This window comes from Branchiostoma floridae, chromosome 6 (genome assembly GCF_000003815.2).
Source record: "Branchiostoma floridae strain S238N-H82 chromosome 6, Bfl_VNyyK, whole genome shotgun sequence".
In the NCBI taxonomy this organism is placed as follows: domain Eukaryota; kingdom Metazoa; phylum Chordata; class Leptocardii; order Amphioxiformes; family Branchiostomatidae; genus Branchiostoma; species Branchiostoma floridae.
The window spans coordinates 14,437,377-14,450,811 of NC_049984.1; the positions used below are offsets into that span (position 1 = coordinate 14,437,377).

Sequence of the window (13,435 nt, forward strand, 5' to 3'; positions counted from 1 at the left end):
CACTATGGGAACGCAGGTGGATGGACACAATTCTCCACTCCAAATATGGCAAGCCTTTTGTGAGCGGCAACAACGATATCTCCAGCAAAGAACCTGGCCCCGATATGTTGAAAACCGCCCGCTCAGATGGCCAGAAATAGAGGCTATGATAAGGCAAACAGTGCAAATATCGCGCAACACTTTGGGCTTATTCACGATCCTACTAATCCCCAAGCAGACCTACGTTACCATAAAATAGTATCAAAAGCTGGCAGAGGAGTGAAGTCGGCCTAGGAGGATTACGGTTCGGTGCCCATTTGACTCCCTTTGTCCGGCTAAGGACAGCTTTGATACTATCTTATGGCACCACATGATCTGCTTGGAGACTTGATCTTACACCTTACAAGTTGTGTAGAAACACATGTACAAGAGGCGAGAAGTACAGTCTCCTGGCTTTCAAGATTCAAACCCGCACCGAACGAGGGCCGCCAACACAAAACCTCCTTCAGGAGGGGAACATCCTTCCCGGATGTAATGACATTTGAATCAGACATGGCGGCCCATAATATTGTCGCAAACTAGTGAACTAGGAAAATAGTGATACAAACAGCTGGTCTGTATCTAAAGGCAGGCAGTAATACATAATCCTGCATTCAATACATACATGTATTTAATATCTAACCCCTTATTTTGTCTAGAAAAGGCCATCTCTCTATAGATAATGCTGTATGTATGACCTAGCTGTCTAAATATAGTATCAAACAGCGGGAGACAAATATGCACAGGTGTTTCAGACTTTACAGACCAACTGTTTAATTTGTCGGAGGAAAATGTGAGATGTGTGTCAAACACTGAGCGGAATGCTAACAGAACCCCCAGGACCTACACATTCCTGCAGCGTGTAAGTTTTGGTAAGAGGTATACACCAGCTGGATTCCTGGGATGTTCACGTATTATAGATAATGACAAATCAAAGTCATGTGGGTGGTTTCTAAAATGGGCCTTCACTTCTGGCTGGTATGAGAGTAATGAAAGTAGGATATAGGATAATTATTTTCGGAAGTAATGAAAGTAACTGGTATAGTACAGAGCTTAAAACTCCAACAGTAAATAACAGTGAATTAGATGGCGATGAAAACTATCTGATCTAAAAGTAATGAAGGTATCCTTTGTAGAACATTAGACCATGTTGAGTTGACTATATGGATGACAACTCCACAAGCATCTATCTTCGTTATTAAAAAAGGTTTTCGGCTATACTCGATAGTACAAATCAGCTGCAAATGACCAAATATATTGTGCAAGTACAAAAAATATGTATAGGAAAACAGGTATGTACAGATGTGTAGAAATGCTGGTCAATTCAAAAGTCAAAGTTTAACTAAATGCAACTGTTTCTTAATCTTGTTTCAACATACAATAGATTCCAAGACATGATTCTGATGGCATTTCTTGATGCAAACATGGTGAACATCATTACACACCATGGATAAACGAAAATGTGTTGCTGGAAGTTCTTAATTTGAGTACACAAATTTTGTTGCATTTGGAAATGGAATTTCAGAATAGTCAGAAAACATAGTGTATCTATTAATCTCCAAGCAGACATATGGCTTCTGCTTGGTTTTTGACAATGAAGCTGTACTAGAGACTGTGTATGCAAAAAAACTACCTGGCCATTGTAATCATTGTTTGGTGGTGCCTTAGATCATTTTCCCCATTGACCCAAGCATTTAGAGTTGTCTAGTAGTATACCATGAGTGGCCACTGTAGACAAATTTGACTACATGATTATGGATACCAAGTTTCACTTAACCAGGAGGTGGTGGGTGGTACAGACTTCTAGGCAACTTTGACCCACCCATTCAAAGAAATGGGTCGCTTTGTACTATGGAATGACACAGTCATGACTGAAAACCCCACAAATGTGAATCCCAATTGTTTTGGAGAAGAGTTTAACTGTTAAAACAGTATTTTTGAGTTCAACTCCTGCAGTTTCTCCAATGTGGCCTCCACAGTTATACAGGTCACTCACTTTCGAGAACAAAGTGCACATTCGCCCCCAGTCTTTCACCAGGTGCCAGATCCATGACTCCTCTAACAGCTGTTAGAGTTCTACTCAGCAAAAGAAGCCTGGTCAAGGCTACCTGTTATACACAAAGCACCTGGACATGATCAAACTAGTCAAATATATCCATTTTGTATATACATCCTTTAGCCTGTTACATACTCCAGGCCTACTTAAAATGCCTGGATATCAGCAAATCTGACAAATATTCTCCCATTTGATAAAACACACTGCTGATGGTGACCATGGCATGCAAGTCAGGTTTGTATTTAATACAAAGAGAATACTACACTGTGTATTCTGTACCACCTGAGGTGGCAGCCAAACTACAGATCTGACGATAGGAGGGCTGGGCCCAGAAAGTGATGCGAAACACACCATGTTATATTCTTTTATATCATACTGGTCTGAGAAATCACACATTTCAATGCAGAAGTTGAGAAAATTTGGCACCCTTCATTATTTTTAAGAACATCAATTCCAACATCTGCATCCGATATTTGAAGTTTTGACAGTGGTGCACATGCACAGCATGCAAAGTGAGTTTGAAATATAATCGATGGAGACTTGTGTGATACAAGTAGAATCCCACGGGGTACCATAAAATACAAACAGGTACAGAAAATCTGTATCAAAGATATCACAGCCTAGGAATGTTATAAATACATGTATCTGCACATCCTTTGGCTAAAGAGGCAACCACCATTGATGGTACATATTGTACTGACTGTCTTCTCTCCCGTCATGTTCTAAGTTTTGAAAGTCTGACAGTCAACTGGTCTTTAACAGGCCTGTATTGAAGGTTATCACTGCCTAGGTACATGTATGACATAAATACAGGTATATACACAGTCTTGGGCTAAATAAGCAACCATCATTATTGCTAAGGCCAAAGTCTTGATAGATAGTAAGGATTGTCTTCTCTCCCATCACGTTTGAGGTTTTGAATCTCTAACAGTGCATTCCCCCTCATAGGTCGATGGTTTGCTTCACCATGGGCAGCTTGAACTTCTTGCTGGCACGTTGGGCAGTCCTCGTACAGAAGTGGTTCCCATAGATCTTAGCTCGCAGCCCTTCAAACTCCACGGAGAAGACTGAGTTGGCCTTGGGGACAGCTGCGGAGATTTGAACAGATTGACGTTACCAAAAAAACACGATTGGAAAGGAAAACAATCTTAGCTATGGTGATCTCGTTACTACCACACACAGCTAAACAGTTATGAAAAAACACAAAACATTGTGGTAGCAGTAACCAGTATTTGATTATTCTGTTGCGGGGATCCATGACACGGGTGGGCAGCAGTTGGCTACTCTGAACACGTTTTCAAGCAGCAGGTCCACATTGGTGAAGCCAAACACTTTGATACCTCACTCAATCCAAGATTTCCTCGGTCTACCACAACCTCTGTTGTCTGGCAACTGGTCACTTTGAATTTAAACAGATGCTAAAAATTTGGAAAACCATGGACAAAATTGAATATCAGGCCCAGATAAAGTCCAATTTGTTCCAAAATTCCTATTATGCCATCTGGCTTATGAGTAGTATCAGGTACATATGTTTAGGTTGTTGCATAGATGACAAGAAAACAATGACTGTCACAACAGCTTTGTATTAGCTATGGAGAAAGGCAACAGTGTGAGTGATACGGATGGTTCCTCTATGAAGAGCTTCCATCATTGGGCATGTCTTTTAAAGTGGCCTACACTACAGTGAACTCTATGTGAGATATAGTCTGATGTTGTTGAGTGTAGCAGATAAATATTCTCAGCTTAAACCTATAGAATAAGAAGAACGAACCTTAGACATGAGAAATCATGTACTTAAAGCCGTGTTGTCTGTCCTTAAACCTTGGCCAAGCAAACGTAGTATTGTAGGTCAGACACCATTTGTTTCTCAAATCTTGTTAGTTTATCTTACAGAATCAGGACAAGTTTTAAAATAGACACGAGATAACATGTTGGAAGAGTGCTGTTTCCTTATAACCTATAGAATTTTAATCTTGTTTAGTTGTTGGGTTAGAATTAGAACAAGTTCAGAGGTGAGATACCATGTAGGGAAAGCACTGTTGTTTTTCTATTATTTTGTCAGTTTAGACTATATAGAATGAAGACAAGTTTAGAAGTAGTAGCACAGTTTCCTTGTTTAATCTTTACAACTTATGTTTAAGAGTAAGGACAAGTTGTAAATGTAAGATAGTATGTGGGCAGAACACAGTTCTTTTCTATAATCTTGTAACTATAGCTTATACATGTACAATGAAGACAAATTTAGATGCAGGTAGCGCTGTTTCCTAAGTGCTTCTTTAATCTTGTTAGTATAACATGTAGAATTAGGACAAGTGTAAATGTAAAAAAGCATATAGTCAGCGCACTATTGTTTTCTATAATCTTATAAATTTAGCTTAACATCTATTATCATAATACCGGTACGTTTACGACGATTTCTCTAGCCATACTGATTTGACAAATTGTCAACGCATCATTTTCTCCAGTTACATGTTGCTGTTATAGGTTACCCTTGCCACTTCTTCTGTGTAACTTTTCTGCCACTCTTGTCCTGCTAAAAGCGTAATATTGTAATTGTAACACGCCGCGGAATTACACGGCGAACGGGCACGTGGTTGGGAGGGGGTACAAAATACCGGTAGGAAGAAACACGGCACAATTAACTGCCGCTATGTACATTTATACATCCTCTGATGTTCCTTCCTTTTCTGTCAGTAAATGCATAAAACATAAACCTGCATGAGCATACAAAATGTCATGAGAAAACGGACGTATACTGTCAAGAATTTTCATTTAACTTCTGTCCGTCACAACCGCTATGACGTAACACTTCACTGCTAGCGTAGATATAAAAATGGCGGGAAAATGGCTGCGTACGTTCAATTTTGCCCATTCAGTCGTAGATCCGGGCTATTATGCAACGGTTCTTCACACTTTTACATGAGTTGTAGGTCACCAACAGAAATTCAAGATTGTTGTTGAATCATGTTCGTCTTGTGCCGTGAGCATGTGTAATTATGATCTATATAAATTTGGCAATGAATGTGACAGTGTGTTCGTCCCACGACGAGCTGCCTACCCCGAAATTTAAAAAAAAGTATACTGAAAACTTTTGGCCTTGTTGTCTTCGAATGCATTGTTATCGATGCTTTGTAAATGGTGTATTGGACACCTAGATGTCTGAAGTGTGCACAGCTCAGAAATAACTATTGTTGCATGTGTAGATCTCTTTAAGTTCCAGTATTTTTAATCTACCGGTATAAGTCTTACTACCGGTATTATGCCAATGCATGTTACATAATGAAGACAAATTTAGATGGATGTAGTGCTGTTTCCTATGCCTTGTTTAATCTTGTTAGTATAACTTATAGAATTAGGACAAGAGAGATAGCTCTGCCCCAGGCCTATCCTTGTGTAGACAGATCCAGGGAGTCTGCTGTCAACAGCCTGCCCTTCATCTTAATTTCCTAGAGGTCAGGCCGTCTTCATTCATAATTTGATAATGAATAAAGCTGTCAGCGGCAGAGGGAACGTATCAACATTAGCGCTTGGACCCAGATGGTTTAGTGTGAGCTTGTCCTGGGTGAGGCTCGGGGGCGGTTACTAAAATAAACCACAAACTAAAGGTGTGAAGGTTCACACGACTTTTGATGGGGACAAGCAGGGTGTTTTTTTGTTCCCTTGTCAGCCTGTCCTCAGTGAAGAAGAGATATGAGGCACTGTGAATATATGTTTTTGCTACACTGACTGCCGTGTTTGACACCCATACTTGGAGATGTGAACAGCCATGTTTGTGTGTACAATCACCAGCATGCATGTCAAATTGTGTTCTGTTGACATACGCGCACTTTCTTTCTTCTTGCTATAGAGCTAGAAGTATTCAACAAGTTCAGGAGATTTTGTCGGAATTTTGAACAATTCTTTCAAGCCAAATACATGCATTGTGAAGCAGAAGTGTCAAAGGTGATAGAAAGGTATTTTGATAACAACAACATCATTATTTGGGAGCAAGCTTTCAAACTACTGTATTCAGCAAAAGCAGCTCTAAGAAACCTTCTCTATATATCCAGTATCATTGAATCTAAGGATGGAGTCACTGTCCTCTCACAGTTGAAGAATGGTTGTCCAAATTGAAAGTGGCCAGTGTTATAGCACTTCATTCTGTGTATAAACTTGCACCCTGTGACCAAATGCTGAAGTTCATGTAGATCACATCTAAATCACATCTAATACTAGACGTCAAAGGGGGCCTATTTGATCAAATGATAAACAGCCCTTGTCCTTGTGTCTAATTCGTGGAGTGTTTTATAAGCTACAGAATTTGGGTCAGAAAAGGCAATCTGTGCCATCTCACAAGTACTGTAAATGCTGAAACTTTTGCGGTGGTTTTATCTCTTCATTGACCTCTACACCGTAAATTCATGACACCTAAAATTTGCACTTCCAATTTATTACAAATGTACTGTGGAACTGTTTCATCCGCAAAGTCATAATACTACCAAAAAAAATATTTTCAATTCTACCAGAAATTCGAAAATAAAACCACTGCAAAGGTAACAGAATTTACTGTATAATAGCTATTTAAGGTTGTTTCCTGATTAGCAGATGAGTCCTCTCAGCGCCGGAGCCCCTGCCAGCTCTGTAGAGGTGACACGGTGCGCCCCTGACATACAGGAATGTTAAACACTGCCTCACCAACAGGTGGTGGGATATCAAAGGAACGTTCTCAGCGAGGGAGACACACCAGGCACGGCAGTCGGACAGGCACAGCAGACAGTCGGAAGACAGGTAATTACACATCAGAAAGAGGAGGGGAGGTCACAATTAACACAGCAGATAGGGGGCAGGTCTGGCTGTATTAGGTACTAATCAGAGAGAGTGGGAAGTTATCAGTTCAGGGTGGGAACTGTCCACTTTAATCCTTGTTCACATCTCGGGAGCATTAGAAGACAACATTCAGGGCATTCTGGGGGTCCACGGATTTCCTGTTTCTGTTCTGTTAGCATACTGCCCCTTACCTACATGTACACACATGGTACAGATACATCTGTTTTGCAACATTGACACAAAGACCATCACTTCTAGGCATAGTAGCATCACCAAGCTTTCAATGTACCTGTGACTATTATGAATCTAATTTCACAAGAAACATAAGTTTGATGCAGTTCAGTGGCTTTTAAGAATTGGAGAGGTTTCCCTCTTACATTCATCATATTTTCCAGATTCCAAAATTCAAAGTGACCAGTGCTCAGTAAAGTAATGGTAACTTACTACCATCAATCATTGACAAATCAACCATCCAACAATTATAGACAAGTTTGAATCACGCAAACGTCATACAGTAGGGGCCTATTTTTCTCACAAACTGTCTATATCATCATCAATGATTGTACAATAACAGAACACGTCCGACCGACATTCCCTGAACAGTACTCATGAAACCTCCTCCTCCCCCACCCCTCCTCTTAAATTTGGATTGGGAATTTCTCTCAGTTTTGACCCTACTCTTCTTGCTGTCGTTTTCTTTCTTGTGGTGATTGGGCAATCAGTCAGATAATTACCTGAACCTGGACCTGATCCTCTGGACCTGGACCGTACCTGTACCTGAATTTTCTGTATGGGTACCCAGCTCTAGTTCTGTTGTATACAGATGTGCACAATGACAGAGACAGTTTGTAAGCAAAATCCCCTCTGGATGAAAGTCGTTTGTGTGGTTCAAATTTGTCTATTCAATAACTAAGTCTTGTGATGTAAATGTTTGAAGTGGCCTTACTCTTTAGCTTGTCCTCCTTCGTGATGACTTTGAAGACTTTCTGTCCCTCCTGTAGGATGATCCCCGTCAGTCCTACGTAGGATGGGCATCTGGACTTACACACTGGGGAAAAATCAGGTCACATGTTTTACACACCATGTGACTTAAACATGTGCTCTGATAAACAACATTTCTGGAGAACTAAGACCTGTAACATTGAATAGAATTAGCCATGTCACACATGGGCAACAACCTCATGGCTCAGTCAAAGCAGGACAACAATCAATATTTGATAACTGTTATGAACTTGAACAAACAACAAAATGGATTCAGCTGTAGATACGGCACAGATGGAAATTTCACTAACCAAACTTGAAGTCAGTGCTCAAAATACCCACTTGCATGCTTGCAAATGCAACCACATTTTTCTTGGCACAACTTAATCTTAAACCCAGGTTGCCCAGTGCGCAACCTGAAATTTTGCATAAGCTTTTGTATTTATTTCTCAGTAAGATAAAATGTAGCTATGATGTAACTAGAATTGGAAGTGGGGCAACCCAAAATGTTGCTGCCTGAGCACTGGACTTAACAAATAATCTTTTTGTCCACAGACCACTCTCTCATAAAATACATTTATCTATAACTACATATTGACTTTTGGTCAGAAAAGAATATCAAACATCTAAAGTGTCCCAAACAGTAGTTCTTGGTAACAATGCAACTAATATAAGCTTTTTAAGCCCAGAAAAGGCAACTGAGTTGTTCCCAACAATATCATCTAGTCTCTCCTGTCTATAAGATATGTTGTGCAGTGTTCTAGCCAGCTTGATTTTTTTTCCGTCCCCTGGATTTTGAATGGAAATTCAGTCGAACGAGCAACGACCCTAGGAATGGTCCAGCAGCATGCTCCCTGGGAAAATTTTGAAATCTAGACCCGCTGAAATGCTATTTCCTTTATTTTGGGGAGCAAATTTGGCTGGTAGACTCAGGTTGGTTCAGTTAATATCTTAACATGCCAATTTTTGGCCAGCACAAAGTACGGAAAAGGCAAAATGTTTTTCCGTCCCAGCAGCATAATTCCATCAAAGGGATGGGTGCTGGCTAGAGCCCTGATGTTGTTGCTTTACCTCAGCAGGGTTCTACCTTCTTATGTAACAGAGGAAATAGAGAGACCAGTCCCAGCTGTTCTATCTGAGAGGGATATGGTCCGGATCAAGGTAAACTGTTTCCTGAGGATGGCCAATAATTGGCTTTGCGTAACCAAATTAGGGCTGATAACCTGTCCCCAACTGGGAGGAGTTGATCCCCTCTACAGCACGATATGGGAGCGGGAGGATTTTCTTCTTCTATTCCCAGATATCCGGAACAGAAATATTACAGTATGGGTTCTGGATGGCGCTTACCTAGGCATGTGTACCGGTAATGTGCCCTGGTATAGTAGCGCAATTATCGTTTTGTTACAGGTCCAAAATACTGGATCTCGATATGCTGGGTACTGTATACCTGTATAAATTTACACTAAGTAAGAATAGACTTATTTGTAAAAGAGGCACATAGACTTACCACAAAGCAATGGATTTTATCACTGAAAAAGATGAATTCCTGTAAGTTATCTCCTGTACCGGCACCTGACGTTATGTTTAGGTACACAGCCCTACATTTACCTGTTATCAGGGCTCCATGAAGGTCAGCCTTCAGCATCTTCTTCTGCATCAGGTTCAAGTTACTGTAAGATAGAAACAACCAGTGAGTAAAGATATCAAGGTTATACTGCATGGCTAAAATTAACACAACTGTAACTGTGTGCATGTAAAATTCTGGATTGAATATTACACTTGAGATGTCCAAGTTCCTGGGCGTAATGGCAGAGAAGCAACTGTTTATAGTTTATGATAAATGTCGGAGCAAACTACTACCCGGATGGTACCCAAGCTACACCTTTGCACCTCTACCAAGTACATGTAATGTAATTCAAGCCTTGTACAGAACTTGTACTGTTATTGTGTTTGTGTTGTCCGTACATTGTTTGGACAATACAAATGTTTGATACAGTTACTGTAAAACAATGATTACGGGAAGGGGTAGGTGGAAGGAGAATCAGTCTCCAGTTTACCTTGTGGGTGTAACTTGCAGAAGGTCCTTTATGTACTGCAGCCACAGGTTATGGAGAGGAACATACAATGAATACCTGGAAAATAAGCAAGAAAAAGAAGTGTCAATTGTAGCTACTAATTATAAGCAGTCAAGTCTTTCAACACAAATAAACAATTACTTCAATCTGATGCTACATGCTATTGTACAACAAAACAAAAGTTCTACTGCACCATAACAAACTGCTAGCCGTAATCTTGACATTTTGTGAAGATCTATCCACATTCCAAACATTTCGATCAACACAACAAATCTCTCCAGGCCTTCTCGAGTCATACACACAAATGAAGATGCTTATAATAAAACTCCCTTTCTCATGGAGGCAAATATGCATAACCTGTCCACAATGCAACATTTATAATAAGTACAAGACATGTGACCAAGAATAATAAAATGATTAAAAGGTACATTGCAGTTGTAACGAATGGTATATTAAGTTTAAAAAAAAGTTCCACTGCAGTACCATAACAAGTAACTAGATGGCCCAAAATCTAATCATTTCAAGGTCTCATCCACATACTAAATATCAATACAATCCACCCAAGCATTATTGAGTTACCGGTATGCTGGTCATCTAAACATGTACACGCACACATTGCACACATACAAATGCTACTGAAAACATAACCTTCTTGACGATTGAATCATTGAGTAAAAGACTGACTTTTGGTGTTCTGGAGGGATGTCATAGACTTTCTTCCTCCCTTCCTCGAATAATAAAATGTTTAAAAGGTACATTGCAGTTGTAACGAATGGTATATTAAGTTTAAAAAAAAGTTCCACTGCAGTACCATAACAAGTAACTAGATGGCCCAAAATCTAAGCAGGTAAAGGACTTCTTCCAGCTCCTTCTTCTCAATACATTCCGGCCTTGAAGTTCTGGATGTGTCTGTCTAAGAAGGACTCCACAAACTTGTCCTTAGGGCAGCTTTCAACTCCTGTGGTTTGGACAAAAAGGTTTGTGTCAATGCCCATGATCTCCTTGAACATATACACAGACTGTAAGGTTTAATGGAGGTATCCCACATTGAGTAAAAGACTGACTTTTGTGTTTCTGGAGGGATGTCATAGACTTTCTTCTCCCTTCTCTTCCTGCTGTGAGAGGTGTTCTTCTTCTTGCCTACAGTGGGCTTCTGTCTATAGGGTAGGTCTAAAAGCAGGTAAGACTTCTTCAGCTCCTTCTTCTCATTCGGCTTGAAGTTCTGGATGTGTCTGTCTAAGAAGGACTCCACAAACTTGTCCTTAGGGCAGCTCAACTCCTGTGGTTTGGACAAAAAGGTTTGTGTCAATGCCCATGATCTCCTTGAACATATACACAGACTGTAAGGTTTAATGTACCCACATTGTGAATTATCCGTTCACTTTTTGTTCGATAAATGCGGTGGGTTGTTTTACATACTTGACCTGAGGGTCTGCTCGAGCATGGAACCTCCATCTATCGTCCTATCCAAGGGACGGCCCTAATCAAAGTTAGGCACTTACTTTAACCAGAGTGAAGTGGCCATACGTTCTAAATGGCTTTCTCAAGTGTGCAACATTTTGGCATGTCAAACGATTCCAACCCAGGAACTCTTGGGTCTGGGCCAAATACTGAAACGATCACACCAAGCAATTTTGTGGTAATGATTGCATGAATGCTCATGCATTTGTGTTAGTAAATTTCAGGCCAACCAAATTAAAGCACAACTACTACATTTGTAGTACAAGACCCAGGGAGTTTTGTTGCAGCAAACTATGGAAGTAATCCAAAGTAAACCTGTCTTAAAATGTGTGATTCAAAACAGCACATACCTGTAATCCCAGCTTCTCCTTTTCCTCACTTACATACTGTGGGAGCGGCTGGTACAGTAGATCTAGATGTAGGGTGGCACAAGAACAATTGGTTCATATGTCTTCTTCTTGAATATTGTGTTGTATATGTACAACGTTATATCTGTATTAGGCATAACACACCAGCATAGTAGGCACACTGTGAGGCAGCAGTTGGTAGTAGTAACACTGAAAGACCTAGCTATCATACCAAACCTTTGATTACTGGTACATATACTTGAAATCAAGACTATTTCCTATTCTTTTCTGTGCTGGTATTATTAACTACTTCGTACTAAGGTGCTTCATTTTATACTAACGTTACTAATACTAGTGCCTAGTTTAGTAGTATCATCATACACGTACAAAATCAGTGCGAAAAAACAAACAAGGAAGATAAATTCTTTTACTGTCACTGTCATTGTCAGATTTTCCCCTGAACTTAATCAAGCTGCAGCAGAACCTCTCCTGGCCTTGTGGTCTATTTCCGTGCACTGCCCCCCTCCCTCATGCATCCCCAACATAATCCAAACATGACTTATCAGACCATACCCTATACTTTACCTTGCTCCTGATTTTCTTCCATACCGAGACCGGGCTCTACCACGACCTGCGCGGTTCCCAACTGTTTTATCTACTCATATAAACTAAACACTGGCTTTTTTTCCAGACGAAATATCAAAACTTTAGCTTATCGCCGCCATGACAGTTTTCCGGGAAACCCGAGTCTGTGATTGGCTGAGACTTGGAAATCCGTCCCATCATGCACTGAATCCAAGATGGCTGCGCCCATGTCGAGAGGAGCGTCGCAGATCTCCGTGGTTTTCAGACGACTTTTGCACGGCAGTGGGCCTTCTAGATCTCAGCAGTTTAATACAAATATGCTTGAAATACTAGTGTGTCCACTATCAAAGAAACCACTCAGGTATAAGCTTCTAAAACCCGCAAATGTGTTATAGTATTGTCGAACTTTGGGGATGCTTGATACTGAAGGTTGTTTGTAAAAATTATCATAATATTGAAAGTCAATAATCTTTTACTAGATCAAATTTAAGAGTAAAGAATCATAGACATTTCAGATATATGTGGGGACTCACTAAGATATTCTGTAAGAAAAAAGCCTGCATCTTCAATTCCGGTTTGAGATGTCAATATTGTTCTGTGGGATGCCAAAATATACTTGAAACGAATTTTAACTTCATCCTAATAATATTGGGTTTCATCTGCAGGTATGATCCAGAGAAGAATGAACTTGTGTCAGATGAGCTTGGTGTGGCCTATCCAATTATTAATGGCATTCCAAACCTGATTCCGGAGGACGCAAGAATCGTCAAGAAACCAGAGGAACCACAGGACAACGGGACAGAAGAAACGAAAGGACAATAAATGTTACAGCCATAGTTTTGTCCTCAAGAGAATGTGGGGATTTGACTTATAGAAGTTCATCTTACTGACTAGCTAACCCACCATTCATACGGTTTGATGAACATTGCTGTTAAGAAGAGCATTCCTATCGGAATCTCTGCGAACGACATGGATGTTTGCTCCAATTCAGTGGACGAAACTAAAGTTGCAATGACACTACAAAAGTACAATTGTCTAACATTTGGGCAAAAAACTCATTATTTGCTCTAGTTTAGATTGGTGTCCCAAAGACTGTTTTCTGGACA

The 13,435-nt window shown here is 40.2% G+C and overlaps 1 protein-coding gene across 1 annotated transcript; it reads right to left on the reverse strand.

The window, feature by feature from the left end:
* Positions 1-767: 767 nt before the first annotated feature.
* Positions 768-12,504, reverse strand: LOC118418118 (ribonuclease P protein subunit p29-like). The gene is made up of 8 exons (XM_035823949.1): positions 12,330-12,504; positions 11,748-11,809; positions 10,997-11,215; positions 10,621-10,664; positions 9,919-9,993; positions 9,470-9,531; positions 7,827-7,928; positions 768-3,162 (listed from the first exon to the last, which is right to left on the reverse strand). Exons 1-8 carry the CDS (start codon positions 12,349-12,351, stop codon positions 3,017-3,019), a joined length of 732 nt encoding a protein of 243 aa, XP_035679842.1. The 5' UTR covers positions 12,352-12,504; the 3' UTR covers positions 768-3,016.
* Positions 12,505-13,435: the final 931 nt, after the last annotated feature.

Coding starts and splice junctions, on each gene's coding strand:
- LOC118418118 (XM_035823949.1), bottom strand. CDS start 12,351: ATGGAAGAAAATCAGGAGCAAG. Junction 11,810..12,329: donor GGAAGAAAATCAGGAGCAAG/GTAAAGTATAGG, acceptor CCCTACATCTAG/ATCTACTGTACCAGCCGCTC. Junction 7,929..9,469: donor TCATGGAGCCCTGATAACAG/GTAAATGTAGGG, acceptor ATTTTTCCCCAG/TGTGTAAGTCCAGATGCCCA.